The sequence below is a fragment of the Heptranchias perlo genome, chromosome 16 (assembly GCF_035084215.1).
Source record: "Heptranchias perlo isolate sHepPer1 chromosome 16, sHepPer1.hap1, whole genome shotgun sequence".
NCBI classification, from domain to species: Eukaryota; Metazoa; Chordata; class Chondrichthyes; order Hexanchiformes; family Hexanchidae; genus Heptranchias; species Heptranchias perlo.
In genome coordinates this window covers 24,091,864-24,107,448 of record NC_090340.1, presented here as the reverse complement: position 1 = coordinate 24,107,448, position 15,585 = coordinate 24,091,864, and the positions used below count along the sequence as shown (strand labels likewise).

The window sequence follows — 15,585 nt, the reverse complement described above, 5'->3', positions numbered from 1 at the left end:
TAATTGATATGCTGCAGAATCCTGAGAAACCAACAAAGGTTTTGAGAGTCCTAATTTTGAGGTAATCTTTTCTATAAGTTTACTTGCCATTCTGTTCCGAGTTGAGGAGTTCACAGTGCTGTCTTTTTGCAAGCTGCATTCAGCCACAGCCTACTCATTCCTTAGCTGAGAATGCAGCATTCCCTCAGAACTGTACTGAAATTAGAGGGCATTGAGAGAGTTCAGGGAAAAGCAATAGGGATGTTCCAGGGCTTGAGTGGCTAAATTGTGAAGAATCACCAAACAGAACTGAAAAGGGGACAATATGTTTGTGAAAAACTTGCAACCTGATTGTATTTAGCTATCTGGTGAAATAATCAGAACCAAAAGCTCTATGTATTGATTTTTCCTTCTTGTTATTTGATTCAATATTACAATCTGTATTATCTATAAGTGGATAAAAAAGAGGAAACAATACAGATTAAATAGTAAGCGGATCAAGAGAATTAGTTAATTATATAAATTATTTCAACTCCCAGGGTTCGGGTGACATCTGGAGATCGCTTGAGCTTAGCCCTTATGTTTTATGATATCATTTATACCATTCAGTTTTACATATGTATTTGCTGTTCTATTTATAATAATGGTTATATAACATAGACAACTTGATTAGTTCCAGCATGAGACAAGCGGTGTTGTAATTGAGAATGATGATAATTAACTAGTACAGTAAATATTTACATTTTTTGTATTTTATATATATATATATATATCCTCTCGTAATCATAGCAACATAATTTATGGCAGCCCTGGAGTTTATCTATAATCGCCACTGAGGTGTAATCAGTAACAAACTGTATTGAATTGTCTGACTCACATCCTCTGGATTTAACACACATAAATCAAATCCAAAATGAACCCAATCAAACATTCTTCTCACTTCAATTTTTCTAGTGGGTGCAAGGTATTGTCACAAACATATATTGTAATAAAAAAAAGTGTTACAGATAAAAGTTGCATCTTTCATTAGTTTACACTTTTATGTATTTATCCCTTTAAAAAAAAATCTAGCTCCTTTTACTTCCCGCCAAAATGCACCACCCCCTAAAATGCATCATCCCCTCCATAGTGCACACCCTATATTGCACCATTCCCCCTTTGAGTTCAAAGCCATGCCCTACTATGGTACTCCAGTATTCTGTGCCAGTATGTTTCATTGAAAAAAATACTCCTTTTAATTTGACTCACAGTGTCAAAGGATGTACAATACGTATTTCTGTAACAGGATAAATTTTCAATGAGAATGTGACGGCTGAAGGAACAAAAAGCAGAAGAAAGGGAAAAAAGATGACAGATTTTGTTGAGTTGTAAAAGAGAGTGTAATTTTTGATGAACTGAAATATGGGGGATAACATTGCAAACCATGAAGCTCTTCTGATCCTTGAGATATGTAGAACGGCACTGGGAGGTTCACTGAGTTGGTAAAAAGGTAGTTTTTAAATTCACAAAGATTTGACGTTTAATTTATCTGAATAGCCCGGGTCATCCATCTAGAGTTCCAACAGAACCCTATTAGATGTTATTGAAAATTACATGTTACTTTAAAAAATATTAAGTCCCTGTTACTTTTTAATTTCAGTCTTAAAAATTTGCTAATATTGACAATGTAGATATAACTGGGTTACATAATTTAAGCAGTGACTGTAGAATTAAAGCTAAGTCTCAAGCAAGAGGTTAGACAACATACTTGTTTAAATTAGTAAATAGAACCCTGTTAAAAACAATTGGCGAGTCTTTGATTAACACATTTATGGGGGAAATTAATGAATATCTGGTTAAGAATGGGGCAAGATTACAAGAATACATATACAAATATATGAAGAAATGTTCTATGAAATATAATTGAGACCCTGGATTCTACTTATTAACTTGGGCTCAAAGTACCTATGAATGCTATGGTTGCACATGGGGCTTGACTTGAGACAGATCCTGATGCCAAGCTGCATAAATCTAATGTGCAATGTCTTTTGTTTCAGTCTTGCTAAATTTCTAACGGCGCACTGATCAAACGTTCAAGGGTCTGGGGAGTGGAGGAGCAACTTCTGCAGCGCACTTTTTCTAGTGTCCAGGGAGTGGGGTAGTAACTTGTACAGCACACTGATCAGCTCTTCAGGAGCCTGGAGAATGGAGGAGCAATTTATACAGCTCATTGTTTAGCTTTTTAGGGGCCCAGAGAGTTGGCAAGCAACTTGTAAAGTGCACTGACTAGCTGCTCAGGAGCTTGGGGAAGGACTGCGAGTGGCATATAGTATGTACACTGATGAGGCTGTGGAGTTGGGAGAGATCGCAGAAGGAAGTAGCAGCTGCTGGAGCTCACTGGAGAAGGATTCAAACAAGAGAGTCTAGAGATTACTGGATTAAAAAAGAAAGCACCAGATGTACTCAGAGAGTAAGAGAGAAACACCAGAAAGAATGGGAGAATGTTAATGGACAGAAAAAGGGGAAAGGTAACAGAAACTCATGGAGAGAGCAACAGATGGAGTCAGGGAGAGATATTTCTATTGACGTGATAAAAACTGGGGTGAGATAGTGTCCCATCCAGAGCTTGGAAAGGTGATTGAAAGAGATAAGTGGACCTGTAAATTTTAATTGGCAACCCCTACTTTATGTGCAATGGTGTACCCTGGAACAAAATAAATAATTAAGAGAATAGAATCATAAATATCTCAACACAGAGGGAGGCTATTCATCTAATCAGCCTTGCACTGGCCCTCTAACAGGGCTGTTCATTCAGTCCTATTCCTCTCCCCTTTCCCTATATTTTTAAAAACATATTTTCCTCATGTTAATCCTCCTCCCTTTTAAAAGCAATTGTAGGTTTACCTTATCAAACCGCCTTGTAATTTTGAACACCTCCGTTAGATCGCCCCTTAATCTTCTCTGTGCTACTGAAAAGAGTTCTGGTTTCACTAGTCTCTTCTCATAACTAAAGCCTTTTATCCCTGGTATCAGCTTAGTGAATCAAAAACAGAAAATGCTGGAGACACTCAGCAGGTCAGGTAGCATCTGTCGAGATAACATAAATCTGATGACATTTCAGGTATAAACCCTTTCATAGAACTGAAAGATATTACAGATGAACAGCATTTAAGGAACAGAACATGGGAAAAGGAGAAGGGACAGGAGGAACAAACAACAACCACACACGCAAGAAACGACATAGAATGACCTATAAAGTGCTGAGATAGTGAACAGGAAATAATTAAATGGCAGAAGCACTATGCGCATGAGACAAAAAAAGGCATGAGAAGCAAATAGAAGATGTATATGAGGCACTGAGAGTGTGAGAAGAGCTGATGGAGATAGGTAAATAGAATGGGAAATATGAAAAACTAGTAAAGCGGAGTTCTCCATTTTAGTACTTTACAGGTCATTCTATGTCTCTTCCTCTGTGTGAGATCATTGTTACATCGAGTTGCATCGAAACTGCAGCACAGAAACAGGCCATTTGGCCCAACTGGTCTATGTCAGCGTTAATACTCCACACGAACCTCCTCCCTCCCTACTTCATCTAACCCTGTCAGGATACCCTCACGTGCTTACCTAGCTTCCCTTTAAATGCATCTATGCTATATACTTCAACTATTCCTTGTGGTAGTGCATTGCACATTCTTACCACTCTTTGGGTAAAGAAGTTTCTCTTGAATTCCCTATTGGATTTATTACTGACTATTTTATATTTTTATATTTATGACCTCTAGTTTTGGACTCCTCCACAAGTGGAAACATTTCCTCTACGTCTACCCTATCTAACCCTATGTGTGTGTTCCTCTCCTTCCCCTCTCCCTTGTTCTGCTTTTTAAATGCTGTTCATATGTACTATGTTTCAGTTCTGAGGACGGGTTTATATACTGAAACATCAACTGATTTGTGTTCCCTGGACAGATGCTGCCTGACCCGCTGAGTGTCACCAGAGTTTTCTGTTTTTGTTTCAGATTTTCAGCGTTTGAAGTATTTTGCTTTCATATCAGCTTTAGTGAATTTCGTTTGTACCCCCTCCAATTAGATAGGGACATAACCAGGCAAACTGCACCATTTTACATGTAAACTTGCAAGCAGTTGGGTTGCCAACTCTGGTTGGCGTTTTTCTGGAAGTTTCATCACATGACCTTCCTCCCGATCACGCAGTCTTTTTCCCCCAGCGCAAATATTTTTATAATTAATAAACAAACCTGTTACAAAGAAAATGAAAAAAAAATGTTTTTAAATTACTCAATAATTTTTCACCCGGTTGCTCCCAGCAGTGTTCAATGGATTAATCTGTAATTCCTGGAGACTCCAGGACAGTCCTGGAGGGTTGGCAACCCGAATAAATGACATGGTCACCATGACAACCACAATCAGGAGTCCCAAAGCCGAGCCACCTCCCCGCTGAAGCGCGCCCCCGAGCCACCTCCCCGCTGAAGCGCGCCCCCGAGCCACCTCCCCGCTGAAGCGCGCCCCCGAGCCACCTCCCCGCTGAAGCTCGCGTAACGCACACACGGTCTGGTGGCGTGCCAGGAAGTGACGCCACTTCGTCCGGCGCGTGAGTTCAGGGAAAGTTCGCGATGGCTCTTGGCATTTTTTTTGTGGATCCTGTGCCTCATTGAGTGTAATGAGCGTCGCCGCGGCCCGGGCTCCGAGGCTGGGATGCTACGCCTGGCGCTGGCGGTGACCGGGAGAGAGGAAGCAGCTGGTTGCGGTAGGGAAAAAGGTTCCTCAGCGGAGTCAGGTGAGTGTCGTGCCGGGACAGGACGACGGCGCTCTCAGGAAGGGGCTGGTCGGGATCAGTGAAGCAGCGGGGCCGCCTGGGCGATGGAGATTCGGCTCCGAAAGCTTTTGCCTTCTCCAGTGGACTGGCGAGTGAGAGTTTCAGTAGTTTAGGAGGTCCACTTTTTTATACTCTGCACATTGAAAAACTTTGTAAAACTTTTAAAGTCATATTTTGTAAATGTTAATCGTTTTATAAAATAAAGCCAGTTATTGTTAAATGGCAGCTTTGAGGGCTATTCTTGCTGCCTTTTCGTCCTCAGGCAACTCAACTGTTAATATTGTATTAAAGATGGTTTGACATTTGTGTACTATTTTGCCTTTATTGCAGAGGAAGGGTCAACTTACAAGTGAATGAGGAGAGGGATGATAACGAAGGGTCGAAATGCCTTCCTGGCTCAGTAACAACGTAAAGTGATGGGCTGCGGGACAAGCAAAGTGCTGCCTGAGCCACCTAAAGACTTCCATTTGGATCTAGTTAAAACTGTGGAGCCTTACACTGGCCAAAATGGTGATAAATACAAGCACTTTATTAAAGAGGATGCCATCAAGAGTGGGGGCAAGACGGGCCCACCACCGCCTCATCAGACTAATGCATACCAACAAAGTGGACATTGGGACCAGCAGAGTGATCCTAGGAGGAATAAAGTGGCCAAATACCGTGCAAAGTTTGACCCCAGAGTGACTGCAAAATATGACATCAAGGCACTGATTGGTAGAGGGAGTTTTAGTCGAGTGGTCAGAGTAGAGCACAAAAGTACCAAACAGCCTTATGCAATAAAATTGATTGAGACAAAGTACAAGGAAGGCAGGGAAGTGTGCGAGTCCGAGCTCAACGTCCTTAGGAGAGTGAGGCACACAAATATCATACAGCTCATTGAAGTATTTGAGACTCAAGAGAGAGTGTATATGGTGATGGAACTAGCAACTGGAGGTGAACTTTTTGACAGGATCATAGCCAAAGGCTCCTTTACTGAAAGAGATGCCACAAGAGTGCTGCAAATGGTTCTTGATGGAGTTAAATATTTGCACACCCTAGGCATCACACACAGAGACCTGAAACCTGAAAACTTGCTGTATTATCACCCAGGTGCTGACTCCAAAATTATGATCACAGATTTTGGATTAGCAAGCACTCGAAAGAAAGGTGATGACTGTCTCATGAAGACTACCTGTGGAACCCCAGAATATATTGCTCCAGAAATCCTTGTGAGGAAGCCTTACACAAATTCTGTTGACATGTGGGCGTTGGGTGTAGTTTCCTACATTTTGTTAAGTGGAACTATGCCCTTTGAAGATGATAATCGCACTCGATTATATAGGCAAATATTGAAGGGCAAATACAGTTACTCAGGGGAGGTAAGTGATTTGCATTGTAACTGCATTTTATAAAAAAATTGGAAGTAAAGAATCACAGGAAATTGCACGCTGGTTTCATTGGCACCTCATTGAGTGATTTCAATATTGTAATGAAACCATGTCTGTTTTTGAGTTCTCCATCTAATTTCTTGATCTCCTCATGTTCATTCCACCCCACAGCAAACAGCACTAATGATCTAAAAATATGTTCTTTCGTGTCAGTGAGATTGGTTTCCAGAGTGCGATTTGTTGCAGGGTACTCTGCAAGAAGGAGATATATGACAGTGTTCCAAAATAGCCCAATAGTGAGGAGATAAGGACAGTGGGGGAAGTTTGTTTCTGCACAAAGCTTCTCTTACCACCTTTAGTGAGGAGACAGAAATAAGTTTGGGATCAAATAACTGTGTCATATTTAGAATGTGTATCACAATTCAGCTTCTTAGCCTTATTTAGCTGATTATGAGCTTTCAGTTCTTTATTAATCTGCTTTTTCGTTAGCTGGCAGCTACCCTGTTTTCTGTGTCCCAAGTGGTCAGTTTGGGCATTAGTCTAATTGACCAGTTGAAGGGTTTGTTTTCTTTTTAGTTGGCTGTCATTTTGCTGCTTTTTTCAAAAAACACTTTGTTCACTAATTTAATTTTACTATTAAGGCATAACTCCACTTAAAGAAGTACTGTTTTGCAAAAATGAATTGTTAATGAAAAGAACCAGAAGGACTATATTTTTGTTGCACTGACATTAGACACATGATGCAATGTGTTGTGGAAAATTTCTTTGTTTGTAAACCTTTTTTTCATGAACGTGGTGTCCCTTTAGAAGATTGAGACCATGGAGATTCATTTTATATTTCAATATAGCTTACTGGAAGTATTTCAGATGCATTCACAGAATAATTTAAAAGAATTTCATTAACAAGCACTTCTAACTACATTGGTACGTTCAATATTTGTTTTCATAACTATTTGAAGACTAAAGGTCCATTTCCGTAAGTAAAATATTTTCCAGAACAATGCATATACTTAAAAAGTTTAAATTTGCCACCAGTGCTGCCATTAGGATTTTTGTAAAACTTGATGGTGGACATTGAAGTGTAGCTGCGCCAGAGATTTCAGTAAAGCCTGGTTGGTGTTTTTGTACTATAATCAACTCTGAAAATGTCTGGCAGTGCAGTTCTCTATATTGTCCATTCAAATTTGGGTTACTTGGTAACAACATTTTGAGCCATATAACGCCAGAATGAAGTACTAGTTGTTACAGGTCTATCGCTACTGGTGGTAGTAGTGCAAGCAATTTGTGGTGATGAATTAAAAGATTTACATGTGGTTTACTGGCACTTTTTTTAAATGCTCTGGCATTTTGGTACCAATACATTTAAAAATGCCTAGTGACAACACTGCAACTATCTGGCATCAAACTATTTTTCAGTTTTGGTGAGCTTGAAAGGTGTGTGTGTGCGTGTCCTTCCCTTGTGTGGTGACTGGATCCATAATATATTTTACTGATTTCTACCAATCAATTCCTGGATTTTTTTTTTCTGGAGATGAATTGGTTTTAAAAAAAACCTTTTTTCAAAACTACAAATGAGGCCCCTAGATGTGCATACATCACACCCATGAAAGTTGCATGTGTTATGTGCTGCGCTGTGATTACAGATGTGATACGCAAACAATTCTGAACCTGATTTTTGGCAAGAAAAGAAACCAAGGTAGTCAATTTGTATTTTTTTGAAGGATAGCTGGTTCATCTTTAGGTACTGTTGTGCAGACTATATTCTTTGTATGACAACAAATGCCAGTCTTTCTTTCATAGTTAGGCATGGAGCAAGGACAACAATACATTGACACAGTTCCATACAGATTCCCTGAAGAATTACTGAAGTCATGAATGAAAAGCTGACTTGGGTCACACATCAAGACATTGTTTACTAAATGATGTGGAGATGCCGGTGATGGACTGGGGTTGATAATTGTAAACAATTAAACAATTTCGGAGGCTTCCTCCTTCCTCAGGTGAACGGTGTGAAATTTCCACACTGTTCACCTGACGAAGGAGGAAGCCTCCGAAAGCTTGTGGAATTTAAAATAAATTTGTTGGACTATAACTTGGTGTTGTAAAATTGTTTACAATTGTTTACTAAAAGCAAGATTGCAACTGTTTCCCTGTGCATAATCTCCAATTATTGTTATCCCATCATCATAGTGGCAGGTACCACAACAATTATCATTAGTTCTTCAGTAGACTCGATGTAATTTCACTTTTTTAATTAAAAAATATCTATAGTTTAAGGGAGAGTCTGATGGTGAGCCTCAACAACAGTTCGAGTTTTAGCGATGTTAAAAATAACTTTTTAAAAATGACTGATTTTTCTCCAAGTTTACCTGGGTACTTTGCGGTCCAATTTTTTTCCAACTGATCTTACGCTAAAAATAAAACCTGAAAAAACACACACTCACTGGTTTAAAATTGTCAATAAAATTGACTTTAGTGATCCTTTGTTGGGACATGTTGCAGCTGTTAACTGTCCCTTTGACCAGCTCACTGCTTATTTTGAAGTTGCTTTTGAATTACTTTTTGAACTTCTGTTCTGAACTACCAATGTTATCTTGAATGAAAAGCTAACTTTTAGAGAAGGAAAACACTATTCATAGAACTGGCACTGGCTGGAGTCACTTAAAGCACAATCTCTAAAGACAGTGAATTGCTTTGATCTGTTTTTTATTATACTTGTCATAGTTAGTATTAAATGTTCTGAAGTGATTTGTCTATTTGAGAAATGATTTATGTTTACTATTACTGCAAGATGGTTTTGTGGCCATTTACCTTTTTTACCTTCAGTAAATAGTTTGATAGTTCAGTATTTTCCAATGGAGTGCTGGTTCTCTCAATTTATTCCACAACTGAGGACGAACTGCACAGATCCCTCCTGGAATAAATTTTGTATTCAACTGCTTTCATTTGAGATATATGTTCTATTTATATTTCGTGTAAAATGAGAACACAGTGTTTAATTACTGTATCCTGCACAGCTGCAAGCGCAAGATGCTTTAATACTTCCCGTGTCTTTAGGTAAAATGACATTCATCTCTCTCTAGATTTTATCTGCATTGAAAATCCCATTAGCTAAGATTAAAGTTACAAATAATGGGTACGTCCAGAACTTTAGGTTTTAACTCAACAGCAGCTAGTTTAAATTTCTATTTCCCTGTCATTTTGGAATTCAGAATTTATATGTATTCTGACCTTCTAGGCACTGTTAAGTTTCACACCCCTTCCTGGTTTTGATGCTGAAAAACATCTGTGACCCACATCTGGTCTTTGCCATTTGATATGTCAAGTAGTATTTTTTGTCAAAACTTTGCAATAATGTGGTAAATTGCAACTTGCCTCCAATGATTTGTTCAGGTAAATTCAGCATATTTCAATAGAGTTCCCAGAGTTCACAAAGTAAAATGCAGAAATGTTTTGATGAGCTCCAGGCTGACATAAACGTTTTCTCATTTTGCATTTTATAGAATGTGGGTCTTTGACAGCATAAGCCTGTATATCACTTTGCATTCCTATTGCCTTTGTTTAGTGCAATTAATTATATTGTGTCTCTGGTATTTAAGTAGAGTGTATGTTAAGTAAACAAATTCCTTAAAGAGCAGGTCTTTTTTAGAAAGTCTTTATCTCATCAACTTTCTCTTCCTCTCCCGAAGGTGTTGATTCCTTGCAGGACTACTGTATCGCAGGTGCCAGTTGCTGTATGGGAACGGACTTTTCTGTGACAGCTGCACTAACTTTTCAACTATAAAATGTTGTGTTAGTCAAGTTCCATTTGTTTAATGAATTTCATTCTGAAATGAGCCTATTAGTGCATAGAGGAAGCAAACTAACTTTTCTAACGTTAAGAAATATTTAAAATATATCAAAAGATGAAGGCCGCTTCAGTGCATGTATGCCCTTGCCCTCAGCAAAACCTACACTATCCTCCATCCCCATTGTTCCTCCTGTTTTGACCCCCATCTATTTTTACTGCCTCAAGTCTGAGGTACACAAATGAATGTACCTGGTGCATAACTAACTTAGGTATCCACACCTGATGTGGTCAAGCCTTTCTCTACTACTGACTGTCTCTTACCTGCCGACTCCACTTTCATCTCTAACAATAAATTTTAGGAGTTCATGATTTTCTTTGTCAAGGCAATCAATTCAGCTGCCTCCACTGCTTCCCCTTGTCCCAGAAGCCAGTCCTCCTTCTACTCTGTACCTGAACACATGTATCTCCCCCTAGTACCTTCAGCATCTCTTTCTTCCCCCTCCACCCTCAGGCCCTGTCAAAGCTCAGCTCATCCTGCTCCCTTGACCTTATTTCCACTAAACTCCTAACCACCCAACTTCCTTTCCTAGCCACTGTGCTAACTGACATTGTAAATAGTTCTGTCTTCTCAGGCACTGTCCCATACACTTTAAAAACCGTCGTTATCGACTCCTCTGTCCTTGCAAATTACTGCTCCATCTCCAAACTCCATTTCCTTTCCAAGGTCCACCTCCCAGGTCGTCTTGTCCATCTGTCCCACAGCTCTCTTTGAACCCTTCAAATTCAGCTTCAGCCCCACAACACAACACAAAAGTATCCAATGTTACCAATGGCATTTTCTGTGACTGACCGTGCTGCATTATCCCTCCTCGACCTCTCTAGCTTTCTACATGATCAACCCCATCATCCTCCTCTGACACCTCTTCCCCCATTGTCCTCAGTGGGACCGCCCTTGCTTTGTTCAATTCTTGGCTGTCCAATTGTAAAATTTCTAGCAATGGTAAAGGGAGGGGCTGCCAAATCTAGAGCCCCTGGATGTCAAGAAGCATTCAGGGTAAGATAAGGCAGAAAAAGAAAGCCTATTATAGACACCGGGAACTCAATACTACAGAAAGTTTAGATGAGTATACAAAGTGCAGGGGTGAAGTTAAAAAGGAAATTAGGAAAGCAAAGAGAGGGCATGAAAAAATATCAGCAGATAAAATCAAAGAAAACCCAAAGATGTTTTATAAATACATTAAGAGCAAGAGGATAACTAAGGAAAGAGGAAGGCCTATTAGAGACCAGAAAGGTAAATTATGTGTGGAGGCGGAAGATGTGGGTATGGTTCTTAATGAATACTTTGCATCTGTCTTCACAAAGGAGAGGGATGATGCAGGGATTGAAGTTAAGGAGGATGAGAGTGAAATATTGGATAAGATAAACATAGTGAGAGAGGAAGTATTAAGCGGATTAGCAACTTTGAAAGTGGATAAATCACCAGGGCCGGATGAAATGTATCCCAGGCTGTTAAAAGAAGCCAGGGAGGAAATAGCGGAGGCTTTAGCAATCATTTTCCAAACTTCACTGGATACAGGCCTAGTGTCGGAGGATTGGAGGACTGCTAACGTTGTACCGTTGTTTAAAAAGGGAGCGATGGATAGACTGAGTAATTACAGGCCAGTCAGCCTAACCTCGGTGATGGGCAAATTATTGGAATCTATTCTGAGGGACAGGATAAACTGTCACTTAGAAAGGCACGGACTAATCAAGGACAGTCAGCATGGATTTGTTAAGGGGAGGTCGTGTCTGACTAACTTGATTGAATTTTTCGAGGAGGTGACAAGGAGGATCGATGTAGTTGATGTAGTCTACATTGATTTTAGCAAGGCTTTTGACAAGGACCCACATGGCAGATTGGTCAAAAAAGTAAAGGCCCATGGGATCCAAGGGAATGTGGCAAATTGGATTCAAAATTGGCTCAGTGGCAAGAAGCAAAGGGTAATGGTCGACGGGTGTTTTTGCGACTGGAAGGCTGTTTCCAGTGGGGTGCCGCAGGGCTCGGTACTAGGTCCTTTGCTTTTAGTGGTATATATTAATGATTTGGACTTAAACGTAGAGGGCATGATTGAGAAATTTGCGGATGACCCAAAGATAGGCTGTGTGGTTGATAGTGAGGAGGAAAGCCGTAGACTGCAGGAAGATATCAATGGACTGGTCAGATGGGCAGAAAAGTGTCAAATGGAGTCCAATCTGGAGAAGTGTGAGGTGTAATGCATTTGGGGAGAGCAAACAAGGCAAGGGAATACACAATAAATGGGAGGATACTGAGGCGTAGAGGAAGTGAGGGACCTTGGAGTGCATGTCCACAGATCCCTGAAGGTAGCAGCACAGGTAGATAAGGTGGTTAAGAAGGCATAAGGAATGCTTTCCTTAGCCGAGGAATAGAATATAAAAGCAGGAAGGTTATGCTGGAACTGTATAAAACATTGGTTAGGCCACAGCTTGAGTACTGCGCACAGTTCTGGTCACCACCATTACAGGAAGGACGTAATTGCAGTAGAGAGGATGCAGAGGAGATTTACGAGGATGTTGCCAGGACTGGAGAATTTTAGCTATGATGACAGATTGGATAGGCTGGGGTTGTTTTCCTTGGAACAGAGGAGGCTGAGGGGTGATTTGATTGAGGTGTACAAAATGATGAGGGGCCTAGATAGAGTGGATAGGAAGGACCTATTTCCCTTAGCGGAGGGGTCAGTAACCAGGGGGCATAGATTTAAAGTGATTGGTAGAAGGATTAGAGAGGAAATGAGGAAAATATTTTTCACCCAGAGGGTGGTGGGGGTCTGGAACTCACTGCCTGAGAGGGTGGTAGAGGCAGAAGCCCTCAACTCATTTAAAAAAAAACCTGGATGTGCACCTGAAGAGCCGTGACCTGCTGGCCTACGGACCAAATGCGGGAAAGTGGGATTAGGCTGGGTGGCTCGTTTCTCAGCCGGCACGGACACGATGGGCCGAATGGCCGCCTCCTGTGCTGTAAATTTTCTATGATTCTATGAATGGTTTCTCTTCCCACTCCCACACAATCAACTTCAGAGTCCCCCAAGGATCTGTCCTTGGCTCCCTACTCTTCCTCATCTACATGTTGTTCCTTGGCAACATCATCTTCAGAAGTCAGTCAGCTACCTTTTCACCAACTCTCTCAAGGCTCACCACACTACCTCTGAGCTGTCTGTCTGTGTATTCAACATGGGTGAAGTGACAGGGACAAAAGAACAGGCCTGAAGCTTGAATTAAAGAGATTCTGCATAAATAAAAGCTGAGGTTTTTTTGAGGTTGTGAGGGGTGGGGGGTGGTGGTGGAGAAACCGACTGGTCCTCATTTAAAAAAAAATACCTGGATGTGCACCTGATATTTTACTGCATGTGTGAAAACATTATCTCTTAACTGTAACTTATTCTTTCTCAGGGCCTCACAACTGTCAAACTTTAATTTCTTCGATCTTCCCTTTCTCCTACAAGTTGAAGGAATTTTTTAAAAATTTGTTCATGGGATGTGGGCGTCGCTAGCAAGGCCAGCATTTATTGCCCATCCCTAATTGCCCTTGAGAAGGTGGTGGTGAGCCGCTTTCTTGAACCGCTGCAGTCCGTGTGGTGACGGTTCTGCCACTGTGTTGTTCGGTAGGGAGTTCCAGGATTTTGACCCAGCAATGATGAAGGAACGGCGATATATTTCCAAGTCTGGATGGTGTGACTTGGAGGGGAACGTGCAGGTGGTGTTGTTCCCATGTGCCTGCTGCCCTTGTCCTTCTAGGTGGTAGAGGTCACTGGTTTGGGAGGTGCTGTCGAAGAAGCCTTGGCGAGTTGCTGCAGTGCATCCTGTGGATGGTACATACTGGATTTTAGTGGTTAGCCTCAGCAACTCTCACTATTCCATCTAAAGCACTGTGCGCTGATGGTGAAGGGGGTGAATGTTTAGGGTGGTGGATGGGGTGCCAATCAAGCGTCCTGGATGGTGTCGAGCTTTTTGAGTGTTGTTGGAGCTGCACTCGTCCAGGCAAGTGGAGAGTATTCCATCACACTCCTGACTTATGCCTTGTAGATGGTGGAAAGGCTTTCGGGAGTCAGGAGGTGAGTCACTCGCCACAGAATACCCAGCCTCTGACCTACTCTTGTAGCCACAGTATTTATGTGGCTGGTTCCAGTTAAGTTTCTGGTCAATGTTGACCCCCAGGATGTTGATGGGGCATTCGGTGATGGTAATGCCGTTGAATGTCAAGGGGAGGTGATTAGACTCTCTCTTGTTGGAGATGTAAACAATTTTACAACACCAAGTTATAGTCCAGCAATTTTATTTTAAATTCACAAGCTTTCGGAGACTTCCTCCTTCCTCAGGTAAATGTTTCAGGAGCTCCTTGAAGCCTACGCATTTATACATATAGAACAATACATGGTGTTTACAGACTGCCCCTGCAACTGCCCGTTGCCAAGGCAATCACCGTGTTCAGACAGAGAGGTGTCACCTGCAGAACCCCCGAATACACATTCAACAAAAAAACAAACAGGGAAAAAAAACAGATAAAAAAAACAGAGAGAGGCAGAAACATCCGGAAGGCAGAGAGAGCCAGCAAATGACCCATTATATTAAAAACAGATAACATTTGTTCGCTGGTGGGGTAACGTGTAGCGTGACATGAACCCAAGATCCCGGTTGAGGCCGTCCTCATGGGTGCGGAACTTGGCTATCAATTTCTGCTCGACGATTTTGCGTTGTCGTGTGTCTCGAAGGCCGCCTTGGAGTACGCTTACCCGAAGGTCGGTGGATGAATGTCCATGACTGCTGAAGTGTTCCCCGACTGGGAGGGAACCCTCCTGTTTGGCGATTGTTGCGCGGTGTCCGTTCATCCGTTGTCGCAGCACCTTCAAAGCATCCTACGCACTCTCATCCCACGTAATCCCCGCGTGGGAGACTTCTACTGCCTCCCAAAGATACACAAAGCCAACACACCCGGACGTCCCATCGTATCAGGCAAAGGAACCCTGTGTGAGAACCTCTCTGGATACATCGAGGGCATCCTGAAACCCATCGTACAGGGAACCCCCAGCTTCTGTCGCGACACTACAGACTTCCTACAAAAACTCAGTACCCACGGACCAGTTGAACCAGGAACACTTCTCACCACGATGGACGTCTCGGCACTATACACCAGTATCCCCCACGATGACGGCATCGCTGCGACAGCATCAATACTCAACACCAACAACAGCCAATCTCCGGAAGCCATCCTACAACTCATCCGCTTCATCCTGGATCACAATGTCTTCACCTTCGATAACCAGTTCTTTACCCAAACACACGGAACAGCCATGGGGACCAAATTCGCACCCCAATACGCCAACATTTTCATGCACAAGTTCGAGCAGGACTTCTTCACTGCACAAGACCTCCAACCAACACTATACACCAGATACATCGACGACATTTTCTTTCTATGGACCCACGGCAAGGAATCACTAAAGAGACTACACGATAACATCAACAAGTTCCATCCCACCATCAAGCTCACCATGGACTACTCCTCAGAATCAGTTTCTTTCTTGGACACACGAATCTCCATCAAAGACGGGCACCTCAGCACCTCACTCTACCGCAAGCCCACG

General features: G+C 41.7%; 1 protein-coding gene across 2 annotated transcripts in view; it reads left to right on the top strand.

Annotated features, from left to right (window-relative positions):
* Positions 1 to 4,569: 4,569 nt before the first annotated feature.
* pskh1 (protein serine kinase H1) overlaps positions 4,570 to 15,585 on the top strand; it is a 56,466-nt gene continuing 45,450 nt past the window's right edge. Inside the window, exons 1-3 of one of the 2 annotated variants that reach the window (XM_067997821.1) lie at positions 4,570 to 4,750; positions 5,120 to 6,147; positions 9,846 to 9,927. In XM_067997821.1, coding sequence (XP_067853922.1) covers positions 5,206 to 6,147; positions 9,846 to 9,914 — 1,011 coding nt within the window. In that variant the 5' untranslated portion in view covers positions 4,570 to 4,750; positions 5,120 to 5,205 and the 3' untranslated portion in view covers positions 9,915 to 9,927. Of the gene's footprint in view, positions 4,751 to 5,119; positions 6,148 to 9,845; positions 9,928 to 15,585 lie in introns of those variants that run through there. The other variant, XM_067997820.1, reaches the window with a different exon arrangement.